Source organism: Molothrus aeneus, chromosome 5, assembly GCF_037042795.1.
Source record: "Molothrus aeneus isolate 106 chromosome 5, BPBGC_Maene_1.0, whole genome shotgun sequence".
Classification (NCBI taxonomy): domain Eukaryota; kingdom Metazoa; phylum Chordata; class Aves; order Passeriformes; family Icteridae; genus Molothrus; species Molothrus aeneus.
Genome location: NC_089650.1, coordinates 10203410 through 10220778, shown reverse-complemented (window position 1 = coordinate 10220778; position 17369 = coordinate 10203410). Strand labels below are relative to the sequence as shown.

Sequence of the window (17369 nt, the reverse complement as noted above, 5' to 3'; positions counted from 1 at the left end):
ACTTGCTATTTCTTTTGTGTTTGCATGGAAACCAGAGGGGGGAAATTTCCTACACAGGGATGAGCAGTACAGAAAATTGAGTCTGGTGCAACAGTAAAAAAAACCTGCAAGGGTTAAATTTATCTCTGTGGGTACATCCTCACTTGATTTTAGAAGCATCCTGATATGAAAAAAATCATATCTCATGCTTTCAAGTCATAGATAGTGGTATAATTCTTTGTAGCTTTTTAAAAATATGTACACACAAATGCTCAGTCATGTTTTATTTAACTCAAATGTTTTGATGGAAAAAATCTGGGGTACATGTTTCTCTGATTTGCCTTGAAAATCTGGTGTAACAATGGTTATGTCTCTAGTTATCTCAGATCTTAAACCCAGTTTAGTCTTTCACCAGGTTAAGACAAGATAGTTAATTCATCATCTTTTAAAATCAAGCAGAGAAATTCTATATGCCATGGAAATCAATGACAGCTGATCACAGAGAACTTGAAAAGGAATTATATCCTTTATCTCATCTATTACTTACTCTGAAAAAGGAAAATCTGTAGCATTAATTACATAAAAAGGTCACAAAGGGGTCATTGGCTATGAGGGCGAGAATAGCATTTAAGCAATTAAATTAAGCACACAGGAAAAGCTGAAGCTGAAAGTAGACAAAGAATCACCTCCACCAATTCCAATCCACCAGGTCTTTGTTTTTTCAATCTTCTCATCCCTAATTAGGACCTTCAGTTTGTCTTTTCATCCTACTAATCAGACTTGCCATGCCAGTTCTCATGACCGCCTGTGTGGTGTTTCCATAGTAACATGAAAGATGCATGTGAGAGTTCTTGGTGTTTTTGTGGAAAGATAAATGTGATTTAAGAGACATGATATCACTTTACTAACAATTAACTCTTAAGATTTGTAAGATAAATACTGTACAGCCTTATAAACATGGAATACCTATTGTGTGTTTAATGAATAAAGCAAATATTTGGTTTTTAGACACCATTATTTGACTTTGGTCAAATTGGTTCACCTTGCTTCAGGCCCTGAAATGCAGCCTCATATTTCTGAGCTTAATTGAATAAAATTGTTAATTAAGCCACAGTGTGGATATTAATATCCATGTGTGTGGATATTAATATCCATTATTACAAACACAAATCCATGGTTTTATTTCAATTTTTACAACAGGCAACGTTGGAGGTGCATTTTTTCTCCTTTTTTTATGGTTGTATGACCAAGGAAAAACCTAGAACTTTTCCCTTTTGGTTCATACTATTTGAAACATGTTTTTTTTTAGAAAAAAAAAAAAACAAACCTAAATGCATACAATCAATATACTGTCTATTTTCTAATTTTCTGCTGGTTGGCAGGCAGATGTATCAAGTCTTATCTCAGTAAGCCACATTATGACTGGATATTCTTTGTCAATGCAGTGGATCTGTAGCAGCATGACATTCCAAGAGGCACAAGATCTTAAAGTCACTCAAATATTTAGGTCCTTGTTTTGTTGGTTTTTTTGTTTTGGGGTTTTTTTTTGTTTTAGTTGTTGGGGTGGTTTTGGGGTTTTTTTTTATTCTTTGGGGTTTTTTTCCAAGGACATCTTGCAACAAAATGCACATATTTAGGAAAGAGACCTGAAAGTGATTTCATGGCAAGGTCAGAGGTCAGTCTGCTTAGGAAAGACCTTGCTCTGTTCGGCCTCTGGCCTCAGCTCAAACTGTTGAGGTCTCAGAACAAAGTTGGCTTGCTCTAAGCAACAAAATTCGTTTTCCAGGTATGCCAGTGGAAAATGAGCCTGAAATTGAGTCTTCCAGTCTGGGTGAAAATCAGGATCCTTGTTCTCAACCACTGCCTGATTTACAGGGGAGCTTAATTTGCATTCCCCCAGAGTGGATGGAAAGGATAAAAGGAACAAATTATAAAATTACATACCTGAGATTCTCTAACTTACCTTGCTGTCTCAGATTTATTCTCTTTGAAAGACTGCTCAGGGAGAACCTTTCTTCTTTTTAAAAATTACAGAGATATTATGAAAATTAATAAACTTCATGGACTAAACAGCAAAGTAGTTTCCATGGTTCCTCATCCAAACATGCAGAGATTCTCATGGTCTTTAGTGCTATTTCTGTATATGTCAAAGAAAATCCTCTCTTTGACTCCACAAAGCTCAGCTCTAGCAGTGCCTCACTGCAAAACTTGGTATTTTTTTATTTCTCAGATGTTTATTTACTTGCTCTGGTCTCAAAAGTACTGATTTTGTTAGACAGGCTAAGTCAAATTGGAATGATCCTGGTCTGATCCTATTGATATTACAGAAGGAAAAATCTAGATTTCTTCTTCAATTCCAGTATTGTTCTAGCAGTTCACTTTTTTGAGCTAAATTGTCAGTCTGAAAAAATACAATTTTGTTTAGGATGCTTTCATTGTTCTATCATTTAATGGCTGCCATTGAGAAAAATAATTATACTTCTCTTTATTGGTTGTCTTAGCCTGGAGTTGCAGATAGTAAATACAGTTCTGAAACTTCTGTGTAAAGGTGATTCCTCACACAGGCCTCTGAACACATTTCCTGCTCTTAAGACTGAGATACACCTGGAAGTGAACAGATCCATCCTTCAAGTCCAAGCTGGTGTGGAAATCTCCAGTTCCTATTCATTTGACAACTTTAAGTAATGCTGAGAAGCACTGGCATAACTATAAACAGACACAGATTCCCCTGCACTTCAATGTCCTGTCACCAGTCACCACAGTAGCAATTACAGGGACTCAGGGTTTGAAAACATTTCTATATAATTTTGAAATGTATATATTACACTCAGTGGTGCCGTCATAAATTGTGATTGATTCCACTCAAGTTACAGCAGATAAAACTGATTTAAGCGGGATTAACCTGTATGCTATTACATTTTCAAATTGTACGTTTTTGGAAGCATTGAAGCAATATAAAAATTCTCATAACTGATTGTATCAGAAAAGGACGAATTAAAACTTGCATTCAAATTCTGCCTTGAAGAAGTGTAAAGTAAGGAGTGAATGCCATTCTGAGCTACTCCACTCATACTGAATAAAATAAAAAAGATACAATGGCAGCCTTCAAATTTTGGCCAAGACATTTCTAGCCTCACCATAGATTCAGCTTCACCTACTTTTTATGGTGTGATAAAACCTCACTAACTCTTCCCCCATAATTTTATTTCGCTAACATCAGGGAGGTCAAGCAGCAAGAGGAGGAGCCCGAGGTGGACGTGTGGGAACTGCTGAAGAACGCGAACCCCAGCGAGTACGAGAAGATCGCGTTCCAGTACGGCATCACCGACCTCCGGGGCATGCTGAAGCGCCTGAAGCGCATGCGCAGGGAGGTGAAGAAGAGTGCAGGTGAGGATGGGGCAGAACATCCCTGTGCTCACTGCTCACACACAGCTATTCCTGGGCTCACTGCTCACACACAGCCATCCCTGTGCTCACTGCTCACACACAGCTATTCCTGGGCTCACTGCTCACACACAGCCATTCCTGTGCTCACTGCTCACACACAGCCATTCCTGTGCTCACTGCTCACACACAGCTATTCCTGGGCTCACTGCTCACACACAGCCATCCCTGTGCTCACTGCTCACACACAGCTATTCCTGGGCTCACTGCTCACACACAGCCATTCCTGTGCTCACTGCTCACACACAGCCATTCCTGTGCTCACTGCTCACACACAGCCATTCCTGTGCTCATTGCTCACACACAGCCATTCCTGTGCTCAGGGCTCACACACAGCCATTCCTGTGCTCATTGCTCACACACAGCCATTCCTGGGCTCACTGCTCACACACAGCCATTCCTGGGCTCATTGCTCACACACAACCATTCCTGTGCTCACTGCTCACACACAGCCATTCCTGTGCTCAGGGCTCACACACAGCTATTCCTGTGCTCACTGCTCACACACAGCCATTCCTGGGCTCATTGCTCACACAGCCATTCCTGTGCTCAGGGCTCACACACAGCCATCCCTGTGCTCACTGCTCACACACAGCCATTCCTGTGCTCACTGCTCACACACAGCTATTCCTGTGCTCACTGCTCACACACAGCCATCCCTGTGCTCACTGCTCACACTCAGCCATTCCTGTGCTCACTGCTCACACACAGCCATTCCTGTGCTCACTGCTCACACACAGCCATTCCTGTGCTCAGGGCTCACACACAGCTATTCCTGTGCTCACTGCTCACACACAGCCATTCCTGGGCTCATTGCTCACACAGCCATTCCTGTGCTCAGGGCTCACACACAGCCATCCCTGTGCTCAGGGCTCACACACAGCCATTCCTGTGCTCATTGCTCACACACAGCCATTCCTGTGCTCACTGCTCACACACAGCCATTCCTGTGCTCAGGGCTCACACACAGCCATTCCTGTGCTCACTGCTCACACACAACCATTCCTGTGCTCACTGCTCACACACAGCCATCCCTGTGCTCACTGCTCACACTCAGCCATTCCTGTGCTCACTGCTCACACACAGCCATTCCTGTGCTCACTGCTCACACACTACCATTCCTGTGCTCACTGCTCACACACAACCATTCCTGTGCTCACTGCTCACACACAGCCATTCCTGTGCTCAGGGCTCACACACAGCCATTCCTGTGCTCACTGCTCACACACAACCATCCCTGTGCTCACTGCTCACACACAGCCATTCCTGTGCTCATTGCTCACACACAGCCATTCCTGTGCTCACTGCTCACACACAGCCATTCACCTTAAAAACCCAAATATGCCTCACTTCCACACAAGGGAGCTTTCACACTACAACTCGTTCCTGCAAGGAGTTAATCAGAAGGAAGATTTGGTCCATGGTGGAAGCATAAATACCTTATCCAGTTCAGTGCTTACCTAAAGCATCCCTCCCTCTCAGATAAACACTGGTTCCATCTGGAACAATGTCCCCCAGGTGTATGGAAAGGTGCTATTTGACAGAAATTAGACCTTGTGTTACCTTCAAAATCATCTTCTCTAAACAGAGGTCACTTCAAACACAGGCGGTGTCTGCTTTTCATAATCTCGTTTTGCACTTAATCTCCATTGCTCAGAAATCCCAGCTGTACCACAGACCCGCCATGCTGCACTGGGTGAGGACATTCAAGCCTGTCTTTCCCCATCAACCCTACTGAATAGCATGTAATTACATACAGAAATATATGTATACATGTGTCACCGTTGAGCCAGAAATGACACAAGTTCACTCAAAGGCTGGTTTGCAGGAGAAGAACATTTAATACGAAAAATCCTCTCTTTTATAGACAGATTCGACGCATTCTCCTTGATTGGCTAGCTAACAAAAACATCTTTCTCACAGTCCTTGAGAGGAACATAAAAACAGAGTAGAAAGACACCACCTGCAGGTGGTTGTTAACAAATTATCATCATTTCTACGACTCCCTAAAAAGTCTCACAAGTCCACTGTGAGAAAACAAAACCCGTTTTCTCCTCTCTGACCAGGCTGTCACATCCACATACATGTGTATATAAAATACACGTATATGCCACAGAACATGTTTGCACACACATATAAATACAATGCACTGCCCATTATACTATTGTGGCATCTGCTTGTTCCTGGACAGCATTTCAGAACTGGATGCAGTATATACATTTCCTGTGTCACTGGTTTCCTGGAGGGATCCTTTTTATGTGGGTGAAGTTCTCCACAAATCCAGCTGTAATCCAGCTGCCTGATACACCCTCTCTCCTCATCCATTACCTCACATCATAATATATATTATGGTACTACACATTCATTTTTATTTATGTGTTTCATTTGATGCATCTAGCTGGTCCTATTTGGAATACAATCACTCTGCAAAGTCTTGAAGAGATGCCAGCTTGATCTTGGTCAGGATAACCAGATGTGCACAGCTTTGTGCTTATTCCAGTGTTTCTAGATGATTCCATGCAGACCAGTGTGAGAATATCTTGTGATGCATAACATGGTGCACATGTATTCTGACAGATTTGATGAGATTTATACGGTGTCATTTTAGCATCCATGTTCTTGTTTTCTGATCTCATGTTAAAATAACACTTGACTTCCACAACAGCTTTTGCCAAAGGCCTCGATCCTGCATACCAAGTGGACAAAGGAGGTAAAGTAAGATTCATGGTGGAGCTAGCAGATCCAACAGTGGAGCTCAAGTGGTATAAAAATGGCCAAGAGATACGACCAAGTGCAAAGTAAGTGATTCTAGCATATGTGAGCAGTAAAATGGACACACATCTACTCCCTTGACAAGTGTGTTGCCCAGATCTATCTCTTTGCTCAGGCTGCACCAATTTTAATGCTGAATTTCATAAGATGTGAAGAGTATGCAAATGATGCTACGTTGCTCAGGACCCAGAAAAGTACACTGTAGGCTAAATGTAATAGAGATTGTCCCCTTTGTCTCAAGACAAAAGTCTTAGAGATCCTCAAAAAAATGTGGTGCCAATTTCTACTCAGTAGTTTTCAAAAATGAGGAAGCACTGCCAATAAATAAATCACTTGTCCTTGGTCCTGTGTCTGGAGGTGGACACAATCTTTCTACAGTAATTTTGTGCTGAGCAGAGATTTTACATCACACACTTACACACCTGGCTCATAAACCCCAGGAAAGGGTGTATGAGTTTTGTCTCATCTTTCACTACTCTGTTAACACCCTGAAATCAACAGCCTGCACCATCAGTCGTGAGCACCTGGGGAAGATGTGCTTAACAGTGTAATGTTTCTCAAATGTTTCTCAGCAGCACAAAGTCCTAGACAATTTTTCCTCCATCCAGTTAAAAAATATAGTAATTAACAAAAGGCCTTTTTACAGAAATGAGGCAGATTTCCTTCATTCTGTTGAAATCGAGAAAGGATTTTGGTTAAAATTAATGATTCACCAAAAAATGGATAATGGAGTACCTTTTGTTTAGCCCCTATATCTGGCATGAGCAATTCAGAGGGGTTTTGCAGGCAGTTCTATGGATTCCTCCCCAGCAGGAGGGGCTGGGTTGAAGGCTCCAGTGCATTTCTACCAGGCAGCTGAAGAAGCTGTCAGATGCTAACGAGCTTTGGTCATTACAAACCTGGAGCAGATCTAAACTGGTGACATAAAGGTGAAAGGCTTCCTATCCCATTACCAAAACCCCATATCCCATTACTGATATCTTGTGCCATCTGGCCTACCAATAGTATTAACCTCTTAACTTTGGCTATTATTACACTTCACAAAAATGTTGGAATGAGTGATGGTGTCCTCTTACTGGTTATTTTCAGCTTTACTCATCTAGAGTTTCAGACTCCATTTTATTTGCCATCATTTGACTCCAGCTTCTTTTTTTTTTAATTTCTTCTTTTCATATCACCCAGACTTGGGATCTTGGAACAGGCCAGAAGCAGTTCATTGTCACTCTACACCACAGCTCTTTTTTTTGCTAGAAGTCTATGACAGCTCTGTTGAAACTTGGAAATTGCTTCCAAGGACAATTTTCCCAGTACTGTGTAAACCCTAGTATTTTTGCTTCTAAAAATCCCTACAGCACTTTCTACATAAAACAAAAGGTGTCCAGAAGTTTTGCTAATATGTCTTTGCTGCATTCCTGTCCAAACAGATACATTTTTGAGCACAAAGGTAACCAGAGAATTTTATTCATCAATAACTGTACGATGACAGACGATGCTCGCTATTACGTAACAGCTGGTGATGAGAAATGCTCCACAGAACTGTTTGTGAGAGGTAACTATGTCAGCTTGGTGCTGTTTCACCTGCCCTAAATATATATGGCTTCTTTGGCTGCAACAGAAATTATCAGGGAGGATCTGGTTTGGTATATTTTTGAATTTGCATTAGCAGCTGTTAGGATCACTTGGTATTTCTGTGATCCCTGGCCATTTTTTTTTTCTCATCCTGTAGTTAGCAGCTTAGTGAAAACCCTGAAATGGGGATACACTCAACTTGGTACTGTGCATTGGATCCACTGGGGCTGTGGTGCCCTTCAAAACTTTAAACCATTTTGGAGACCTGTGTGTCATAGCCCTGGCTTCCCCTAACACCACACCTGGTGCCTGAGGACTTTGATATTGTCCAAGTGCCCTCAGATCACGCTTTCTAGAAGCCAGTTTTCATTCCATTTGCACTGATTTGAGGGAAGACTCTATGAACATTTACAAATGGGAGGCCACATCTTCAGTCTCTTTGTTCCTGTGGTATTGATTAGCACAGCAAAACAGGTATTAATATGAAGAAATGTTACTTTTATTGAGCAAATTTCTGACTAGCATTCTAAAGAGCAACAGCTTTTCTGATTAAAGGCAGAAAAGGCTGCACTGATACCCATATTAGAACTTGAAAGCAACACTGCCTTATACAGCATTATTTAAAATCTATTTCACTTGGTTTTCCCTCTCAGATCGTAAATCTGTGATTTTTTCTTTCCAAAGATCCTCCAATTTTGGTGACCAAAGGCCTGGAGGACACCAGCACCTATGTTGGTGAACGAGTAGAGCTGAGCTGTGAAGTGTCTGAGGATGATGCAAATGTGAAATGGTAAGACATGCTTCGAACAGCTTCCATGAAAATAAAACCCAGAAACTTTTAATCGAGGGCAAAAATGTGGGCAGCTTTTTCCTAAACCAGTAAACCTGAATATTGTTAAGAAAATCTCAATAAAACCTTATTCAAAAATGTAGCAACACCAAAAATACCCTTATACATTCATGGATGAGTTTGTTTAACCTTTTCTAGTGCCTTACAGTCTTGTAAAGTCACCCCTGGGAGTTTCAATCTGTGGAAGTCTTACTTGCACAGGACTTCCTTTGGAAAAATAAAAACTCTTTCCTTTCCATTAGGTTTAGAAATGGCGTAGAACTTTCCAATGATCCCAAATCTCGGTATCGGATTAAGGTTGAGGGTAAAAAACACACTTTGGTCATAGAGGAAGCTGCCAAAAATGACACTGCCACTTACTCAGTAATGACAACTGGAGGGCAATCAGAAGCCAAGCTTTCAGTTGACTGTGAGTATCATCCACCTTGCTCTCCAATTCGTGTGCCACACTGTGCTGGCACACAGAAATGAACAATTTTCTTGCCTTTCCCTGCGGGTTGAAAAGGAAACTTAACTTCCATAGCAATTTTTTGCTGTGAATCTCCAGAATAATGAAGAAAACTTCCCTTTAGAAAGTATTTCCAGCAGCAGGCCATGGACTAGTTCTGCTTGTTAACTTCCTGTCACACCATTAATATGGAAAACAAAGCAATAAAGCAATCCATCCAAAGGTACAATAGGTCAAAAAAGTGAATTTTAAAGGGAAGTATCTGCTTTTCTTCAGTCTTTTTTAGATTTTCACAGGAAAGCCAAACCTAGGCACAAGCACAGGACTGTGTAATCCTCTCAGCTTTGTTTGTGCAGTATCTCTTTAAAGTGCTTGTGTCTTTAAACAAAATTTATCTGATCCGTGCTCTTAAGTTATCATGCATTATGCAAAAATGTACATTTTTACTTGTAATACTCATGCTACTCTTGACTATTTTGTACAAATTGGCACCCTGACCAATTCATGCTGTTTTATTAAGTTGGAAATTACCCTCCCATGGTTACTGAGCTCCATCATCTTTCTTTAATGCATCTGCTTCTGTGTTCCTAAGTGAGACCTCTGAAGATATCACTTGCACTAGAAGACCAGACTGTGAGGCTGGGACAGGAAATCCACTTGAAGTGTGAGATATCTGAGAATGTGGAAGGGAAATGGTACAAAAATGGGCAGCTGATTGAAGCCAGTGACCGTGTAAAGCTTTATCACAAAGGAAGGTAAGCCTACTGTGTATTGACGTGGCTTTTGGTGCAATGACACTGTGGAGTTGTGCCAGTATGTGGGTTACCTCACTAAAAATTATCTGCTAATCAAGCGTAACCTCTGTCCCAAAAGACATATTTATTTCTGTCATTTTAAAAGCCATGTCTCCTTGCTTCCTTTAATCTTATTTTTTAATCTTCTTTTGTGTATTTTGGCTGTGGAGGACAATAATCAAATTGTGGATCCACATAAGTTCAAGCTGTTGATTTTTCTTGCCATTACTGTTGCTGTTGTTATGGGATATTAAGCAGAAAAATACAATTATTGTTAGATATTATTAAAATATACAAAATACATATAAAATATATAATTCCTTATCTCTTTCCTTTCTGTGCCTCTTTTTCTCATAGCTCCTCTTTGTATCAAGTCACAAAGATGGTCCTACAAAAGTCAGAATATTCCCACAATGACATCACCTGCAGATTTTTTCTTAAACAAGCAAATTGAAATTGAATGGCAGCAGCATAGAATCCCTGTGTAAAAGAGATTACACTCCTGTATTTTCCTTGTTTTGTGTTCAAACAAACAATATTAGAATTGGTTACTTTATTTGGTGGTTGTGTCAGTCATATTTTGTACAAAAAACACCATTTTAGTTGTCTAAACCACCACTAAGCAACAAGCAAAGGATTTTTAGTCAGCAATTTTACTCACTTTCACAGATCTCCTACAATTTTCACAGACTTATGCTTATAGCTTCAACCAGTCTTCAAACATAATTTACACAGACTTCTCTCTCAATTCTTTTACAGAATCCACAGATTTGTTATACCAGTTTCTGCTGTCGATGATGAGGGTGAATACATGTTTGTGCCAGATGCCTACAACATTAATATTCCATGCAAAGTACATATTGTGGGTAAGTAGACTGCACAGTATAGACCTGTACAGAACATCTTCCTGTGACCTTTCAGAAATCAAAAGCAGTGTGAAATACCCCTGACCACAGGCACTTTGTATCCACCAGAGAAAACAGACCTGCAGCTTTGGCAAAGTGCACTTGAGCTGCCGGGAGAGTCCTTTGCCTGTGCTCAGGATCTGTTTTTGTGCTGGGGGGAGGAGCTCCTGGGGGAGGCTTCTTGAGGCTGAGATCCTAAATCTAAACCACTATGAAGAGTTTGTGTAAAAAAACCTGCTAGATATACAGATAACCTCTCAGATATACACTGCTGTCTTTAAGAACCGGCTCGCTAACATTGCAAAATGTGATTTGATTAGAGAGGAGTAGAATAAGCACATATTTATCTACTCACTAAAAGCATTAAATGCTATCTAGAGGGAAAAATTCTTCTGCCCAGCTTTGATTCATTCAGCAAAGCAGGAGGCTTGTTAGTGATCCCAGTCCTTCAAACAAAAATAAAACAGGGCATTGACTATTCCCACAGCAATGCCTCACCAGCTTCTAGCTGCAACCAGCAACTTGTCAAAAGGAAGTCAAAAGGAGAACAATATAAATTATAAAAGTTTTAGAAAACATGTTTTTTTAATTGAACCTGAGAGATGTGGGATATCTGTATTACAAAAAGTATTGATGGGATTTAGGCAGAATGAAAAGTGAAGTGATACTAGAGGGGAATGACCATTGTTGTATTTCTAATACGTTAAAAAAGTTGCAAGAGGATATTAATCAGTTGTTTTCCATACACACAGTGTATAACAAAAGTGATAATTTGGTTTTCAGAAAAGGATTGGGGTTTGTAAATTTTTAAACTGTAAGGACAGTGAAGGCTGAAGCGTGGTTAAATATGCCATAAAAAAACCCACAACTGAAATTCTCAAGAGCCACTTAGAGGAAAGTGCTCTCTGAAGTTACCTGAATATTCATAATTCTCTCTCAGGGAAACAGTTATGTATTTCTTCATATGGTCTTTTTTATTCCAAACTGTCTATGGTGCCATGAGTTCTTTTTCATCAGCGCCACGATTTCTTTTTCTGTTTTCTATTTTCTTAAATAGATTTTTCTTCACAACTTTTCTTTAAAACAAAATTCAGTTGCTCAAAAATACCAAGAAAATAAAACATAGAGCATATTTCTGTGTGTTGCAGACCTGTGCCAGGTCACTGAGCTCTCAGAGCAGCAGCTACATGTCTAACTTGGACAATCTCTCCTTTTTCAGATCCTCCTAAACTTCACCTGGATGGTCTTGGGGAAAATAACACTGTGACAGTGGTGGCAGGAAACAAACTACGACTTGAGATCCCCATCACTGGTGAACCACCTCCAAAAGTCTTTTGGAGTAGAGGGGACAAGGTACATTGTCACTGTAGATGTTTCTTTAGCTTAACCAGGTTAAAATAGTCTTTATAATAATCTTTAGCCTTTTGAAGAAATTTATTTTAATGGCAGAAAATAAGGGAGAGATGCCCTGTATTTAAAAATGCTCATTGCTCAAAAAAGAAGGGTAAAACAGGTAAACATTATTTAGAATATTTTGGGTCTTTTTAAGGAAAGCCTGAAATAAATAAGGAAAAAAAAATAGGGGTTTACTATAAAAATAGTAGAGGAGAAGGATATATTGGATGCAGAAGAAAAGTTATGAAAATTTACCAAATGGCTACTTCTTCTATACATTCAGTGCCCAGAATGGCTGCCAGGTTTTGGCAGGAAGCCATGATATGGTCTGGTTTTGGAAAATGAATGATAAACACTAATGGAGTTCAAGTCTCAAATGAAACAATAGGCTGGGCAACTGGGGTCTTGCATCTGGTGTCTTAGAGCAAAACTTTTGCTTAGATCAATCCCTGGGTGTGTAAATACCAAAGTAATAGTTTTTCACATTTAAATATTCATTGTTCAATGTAGAAGCTGGGACATTTTACCACTAATGCATTCATCAAACCTACCTGCTCCAATCTTTGACCACTATTTTTCAAATATTAATTGTAGGGTCACCACTGTGGTCCTGTCCAAACAGGGAATTATTCTAGGAGAGCTCCTACTCCAAAATATGTGACAGGATTTGATATCTGCAAGGAGAAACTACTGACCATTACAATCACTCTGACCTTTAAAGTTAATTACTTCCTTTTTATCTGACTTTTGGAAGAATCAGCTATTCTTTTGCCATCAAATTAATGATTTGTGATGTTGGCAAAAGTGTGTTTTACCTCAAAGGAGAAGCCTAGCTCCCTCATCCCTTGTGATGCAATGGCTCAATTAAGTAGTAAACAGTTACCATGTTTTACTTATTTTAGTTATTTTGTCATTTTTCTCATCATTAGGTGACTAAAATGCTGAGGCTTGGTGTGTTTTTTCTTAGAGTTGCTTTAATATTTTTGTTGAAGTGACCCATACTACTTTCAAATTTTGATTTTTGAGTATTTTGGCTCTCAAATCCAGACAATATGACTTTTCCCTCTGCTCTCTGCGGTTCCTAGATGGTCACAGACAGTGGAAGAATTCGGGCAGAATCATACCCAGACAGCAGCTGCCTGGTCATTGATGCAGCTGAGAGGGAGGATTCAGGTCCTTTCAGAATCACCTTAAAGAATGAGGCTGGAGAGGACACAGCTCTAATCAACATCAAAGTGGTTGGTAAGTCGTGTGAAACAGACCTCATGAGCCATGTCACCGGGGTAGAGTCTCAGGAAACTTCCATTTTCCTATTTTTCCCCGTTGCCAGGTGTGGAATTGGGATGCAAGGGTACTGAGGCTGGGTGTTACTGAAGGAAGAAGGAGCTTGGAAGGGGTTTAAGTAGGAGTTGATTATTGCTGCTGCCAGGGGCCAGACTTCTCTGATTGCCTCAGGCTGTCCCTATCGCTCCTGGCTCTCCCCTCTCCCTAGGGCTGTGGGCTCTGTCTTGGCACAGGCCCTTGAAAGCCTGTCAAGGGTCTCCACTGTGAAGAAGACCTTGGCATTCATCCATTCCTAACCACCAGCCAGGATCCACTAAATTTCTTCTTCCCCGCTCTCCCTCCTCATTAGGAATTCCTTTTGCACCTCAAAAACTATTTAGATTTGTTTCTTATTTGACATCTTTAATTTCAGCCTATGCAAAAAGAAGAAAGATTTTTTTTTAATAATAATATTTACTTTGTTCACAACAGATGTTCCTGATCCTCCTCAGGCACCAAATGTGACTGAGGTGGGTGAAGACTGGTGTATTATGACCTGGGAACCTCCAGCAAATGATGGTGGATCACCCATTTTAGGTACACACTTTTTTGTTTTGGGGGTGACTCTCTAATACAGACAAAAGAAGCAAACACCAAATAGTGGATGCAGCAGGATCAGAGTTCAGCTCCGGCCCTGGAAAGGGGTGCTGGGAATATCCAGTAGCTAGAATGTCCTGCCTGTTCTGACTTTATCAAATACCTGTTTTTCTAATGCTTTGAGATTTGTCATTTTCTATCTTGTTGCATTATTATGTCCCCTACTTGAAAGACAACCTCTTATAGAACCAAACTCGGCATTGTTATTAGCCTGTTTGTGTTAGAAGGAAATTTCAGAAACAGTTTACTGAGGAAAATGGAATATCTTTTAATACACCAAACCAAGAAGAAAGCCAGAGGGGCCCAGAGGTCAGTAGAACCAGACCCTTTTTACTCTGAACTAAACACAGCAGCCTTCTAAGTCCAAAAATGCTCATATATGGCTATGAAAGCAAATAGGTGACTCTCAGATAGCTTGCAATGAGGCAAATTATCACTCTGAAGCTAGAAGGGAATATTGAGGTGTATCCAGGTAAAAAATTGTCACTGGGCAGTCAAAAAATAGACTTTTATTACCGACCTTTGTGCCATCACTTATTATGATAAAATCTTTTCTGGTTAAAAGGATATTTCATTGAGAGGAAAAAGAAACAAAGCTCCAGGTGGATGAGGCTGAATTTTGAACTGTGCAAGGAAACAACTTTTGAGCCAAAGAAAATGATTGAAGGTGTTGCTTATGAGGTCCGTGTGTTTGCTGTCAATGCCATTGGCATGTCCAAGCCAAGCATGCCTTCCAAGTCCTTTGTTCCTTTAGGTAAGTAACCAAAAGCAGAGATAGGTATGCATTTAGAACATAACCATTCATATGTCATTAAAATCACCTAATTATATAATTCTTTATCAGTGTGACAGCTAGAAGGCTTTGTCAATCCCACAGTGACAGGCTAACCCAGTGGCCTTTTCATATAAAGAAACAGACTTTCAAACTATGGTGACAACCACAAGTCCCTGTAAAAGAAAGCTGTCTTGTTCTGTAGATCAGCAAAGGTTCCCCCCTTGCTCAGCAGCACCCCCAGAATGCAGAGGAGGAGGAAGGAGGGGGTGTTACAGCTCCAGCATGCTCCCTTCTTGCCAGAATGTACCTGCTGAGGTAGAATACACTGCTCCCAACTTGAATACACTGCTCCCAACTTCTCTGCTCTACCACCAGCCACAGCTGCTTGTCCTTCTCTCTCTCCTCAGCAGGAGGAATTTATCTCTGGGTCAGGCTGTGAGCATATATGGGAGGAGGTAGCTGCTTCCTCCTAGTGTGGTCCTAACTGAGGAACACATGCCAGGGATGATGGATGTCACCCTGATTTTTTGAGATTTTCTAAGCCTTCTGATGTTTACATTCTTGTAGCAAACTTTCTCACACACTTTCTGTAAATAACTTATTGTTTTGCATTCTTTTATAGAGGAGGAGAAATTTGATGGACTGTTGGTTTGTCCAGTGTCATTGGAGAGGTGGCACTTTCACCCTCCAATCCACTGTCACTTTTGGAAAACTATAAATGTTGGAGTCAGATAATAAACTTCCCTTCTTCTTCACCTTGAGAGCAGCAGTGTATGCATTTGTGTTGTTTCGCGTCCCATAGTGACAGATGGGAAATCATCCTGGAAGGCAGGATAGCCTGTCACCTGTGATGCTAAACTAGAGAAACACAGACCATAAACTTAAACCTTTCTGGTAACACAGTGTTCTGCCTTCTCCCTGCTTGCTGCAGCTGTCACCAGCCCCCCAACTCTGCTGGCAGTGGACAGTGTGACCGACACCTCGGTGACAATGAAGTGGAGGCCCCCGGACCAGATTGGGGCGGCAGGGCTGGACGGCTACGTGGTGGAATACTGCTTTGAAGGAAGTAAGTGACAGCACCTGGGGTACCTGACTCACAGGGAACGTGGGTGAGACTTTCTCCATTTTTTCTCTACAGATATCAGGTGCTCTGGCTGTCAGGCAGAGACTAATCAGGCAGAAAACCTCAAGGAGCAGGGTTTTGTTCAGGCTTCCTTTGGTTTGTATTCCAGATGCCACCCACTGACTGTGGTTTGACATATCTTACTCTTTATTTGAAATCCAAATGAAAAGCCATATAATCTGTTGTAATGTACCAAGTACCTTGCTAATAATTCCCCTCTTTCAGATGCTAAATGAGAGTTAGGGCAGTAAAGAGTTCATTGGTGGATGAAGGCATAGGAAATAACAGTTACAACTGTGGCCCAAAATATGTTCAGGTTGGCTGGGTTTTAGGGACAGGAGGTCCTCATTGTGGTAATCCCTATGTTGATATATGACTGACTTCAAGTGCCAGCTGCCAACACTGAGAACAGCCTCTCCAATAATTCCTGCAGAAGTCATCTAGGCATGCAAAGTTCATGTCTAGATATTTAATTTCTCCAACATTTCAGTGCAGTTTTAGGGATCTTTAACTATGTCAATCTAAGACAAAAATATATAAGAACTGAAGGAGGAAGATAAAAGAGTGAATTAAGTTTTGAGAGTAAAATAAGAAGGAACAGGGAAATATAAATGATATTTTTCAAGAGTCTTTTGGTGATCAAGCAGCAGAAACTCAGTATTTTCCAGCAGATTTTCAAATGAAGCCTATTTTCAAAAAGTCAAATCCACCAGCACCCGGGTAAGTATCAAATATCCTGGAGTGGTATGTGCCATACCCAGCCTCTGTGGACCAACAACCCCACCAGCAGCAATGTTGTGGATGTGGATGAAGGGCACACAGTTATCTTCAGCTCCACTGCTGTTGCTCTTAACTGTGATGTAAATCAAGCGAGGGGTTGAACACCTTTTATTCACAAAGGCATTTATTTCAATGAAACCTTTCCATGAACACAGTCCATAGACTGGAGACAAGAGGGAGAGGACAGAACGTGTCATTCATGCTGTCACATGTTTCAGATTCAGAAAATCCAGGAAAACACTAGGTCATAAACGTGGCCGGGTGCCACGGCATCAGAGTACACTCAGCCCTCTCTCAGGAGAGGGGGAGAGGCTGTGAAGAACCACCCCTGGCTTTTCTCAGGAGCACTCAGCATCTGGTAGTATTGAGATGAATATCTTTAAGGAGCAGGACTGCAAGGAGCTCCGAGACCCGGAGGAGAATACCTGAAGGCAGACACAGCTGGAATGGTAGGAAGGGTTTTCCTTGTATTTTGGGAGGGAGCTGTGGGAACAGCTCAGAGTGAGTAAGCATGCAGTCTTCCACCAAGGCACAGTGTTCTGACTTTGTTTCCACTGCACAGGGCAGGTGTAGGGGAATATTAAGGGGACTGTCAATGTGAGGACTTCAGTGTAT

General features: G+C 41.0%; 1 protein-coding gene across 1 annotated transcript in view; it reads left to right on the top strand.

Annotated features, from left to right (window-relative positions):
* The window catches only part of MYBPC1 (myosin binding protein C1), a 48799-nt gene that overhangs the window by 13663 nt on the left and 17767 nt on the right, over positions 1-17369 (top strand). Inside the window, exons 11-23 of the mRNA XM_066549818.1 lie at positions 3200-3366; positions 6089-6221; positions 7620-7744; positions 8449-8554; positions 8857-9023; positions 9655-9817; positions 10616-10722; positions 11981-12114; positions 13242-13398; positions 13912-14016; positions 14642-14830; positions 15783-15917; positions 15990-16070. Of these exons, the coding sequence (XP_066405915.1) occupies positions 3200-3366; positions 6089-6221; positions 7620-7744; positions 8449-8554; positions 8857-9023; positions 9655-9817; positions 10616-10722; positions 11981-12114; positions 13242-13398; positions 13912-14016; positions 14642-14830; positions 15783-15917; positions 15990-16070 (1769 nt within the window). The remainder of the gene's footprint in view (positions 1-3199; positions 3367-6088; positions 6222-7619; positions 7745-8448; positions 8555-8856; positions 9024-9654; positions 9818-10615; positions 10723-11980; positions 12115-13241; positions 13399-13911; positions 14017-14641; positions 14831-15782; positions 15918-15989; positions 16071-17369) is intronic.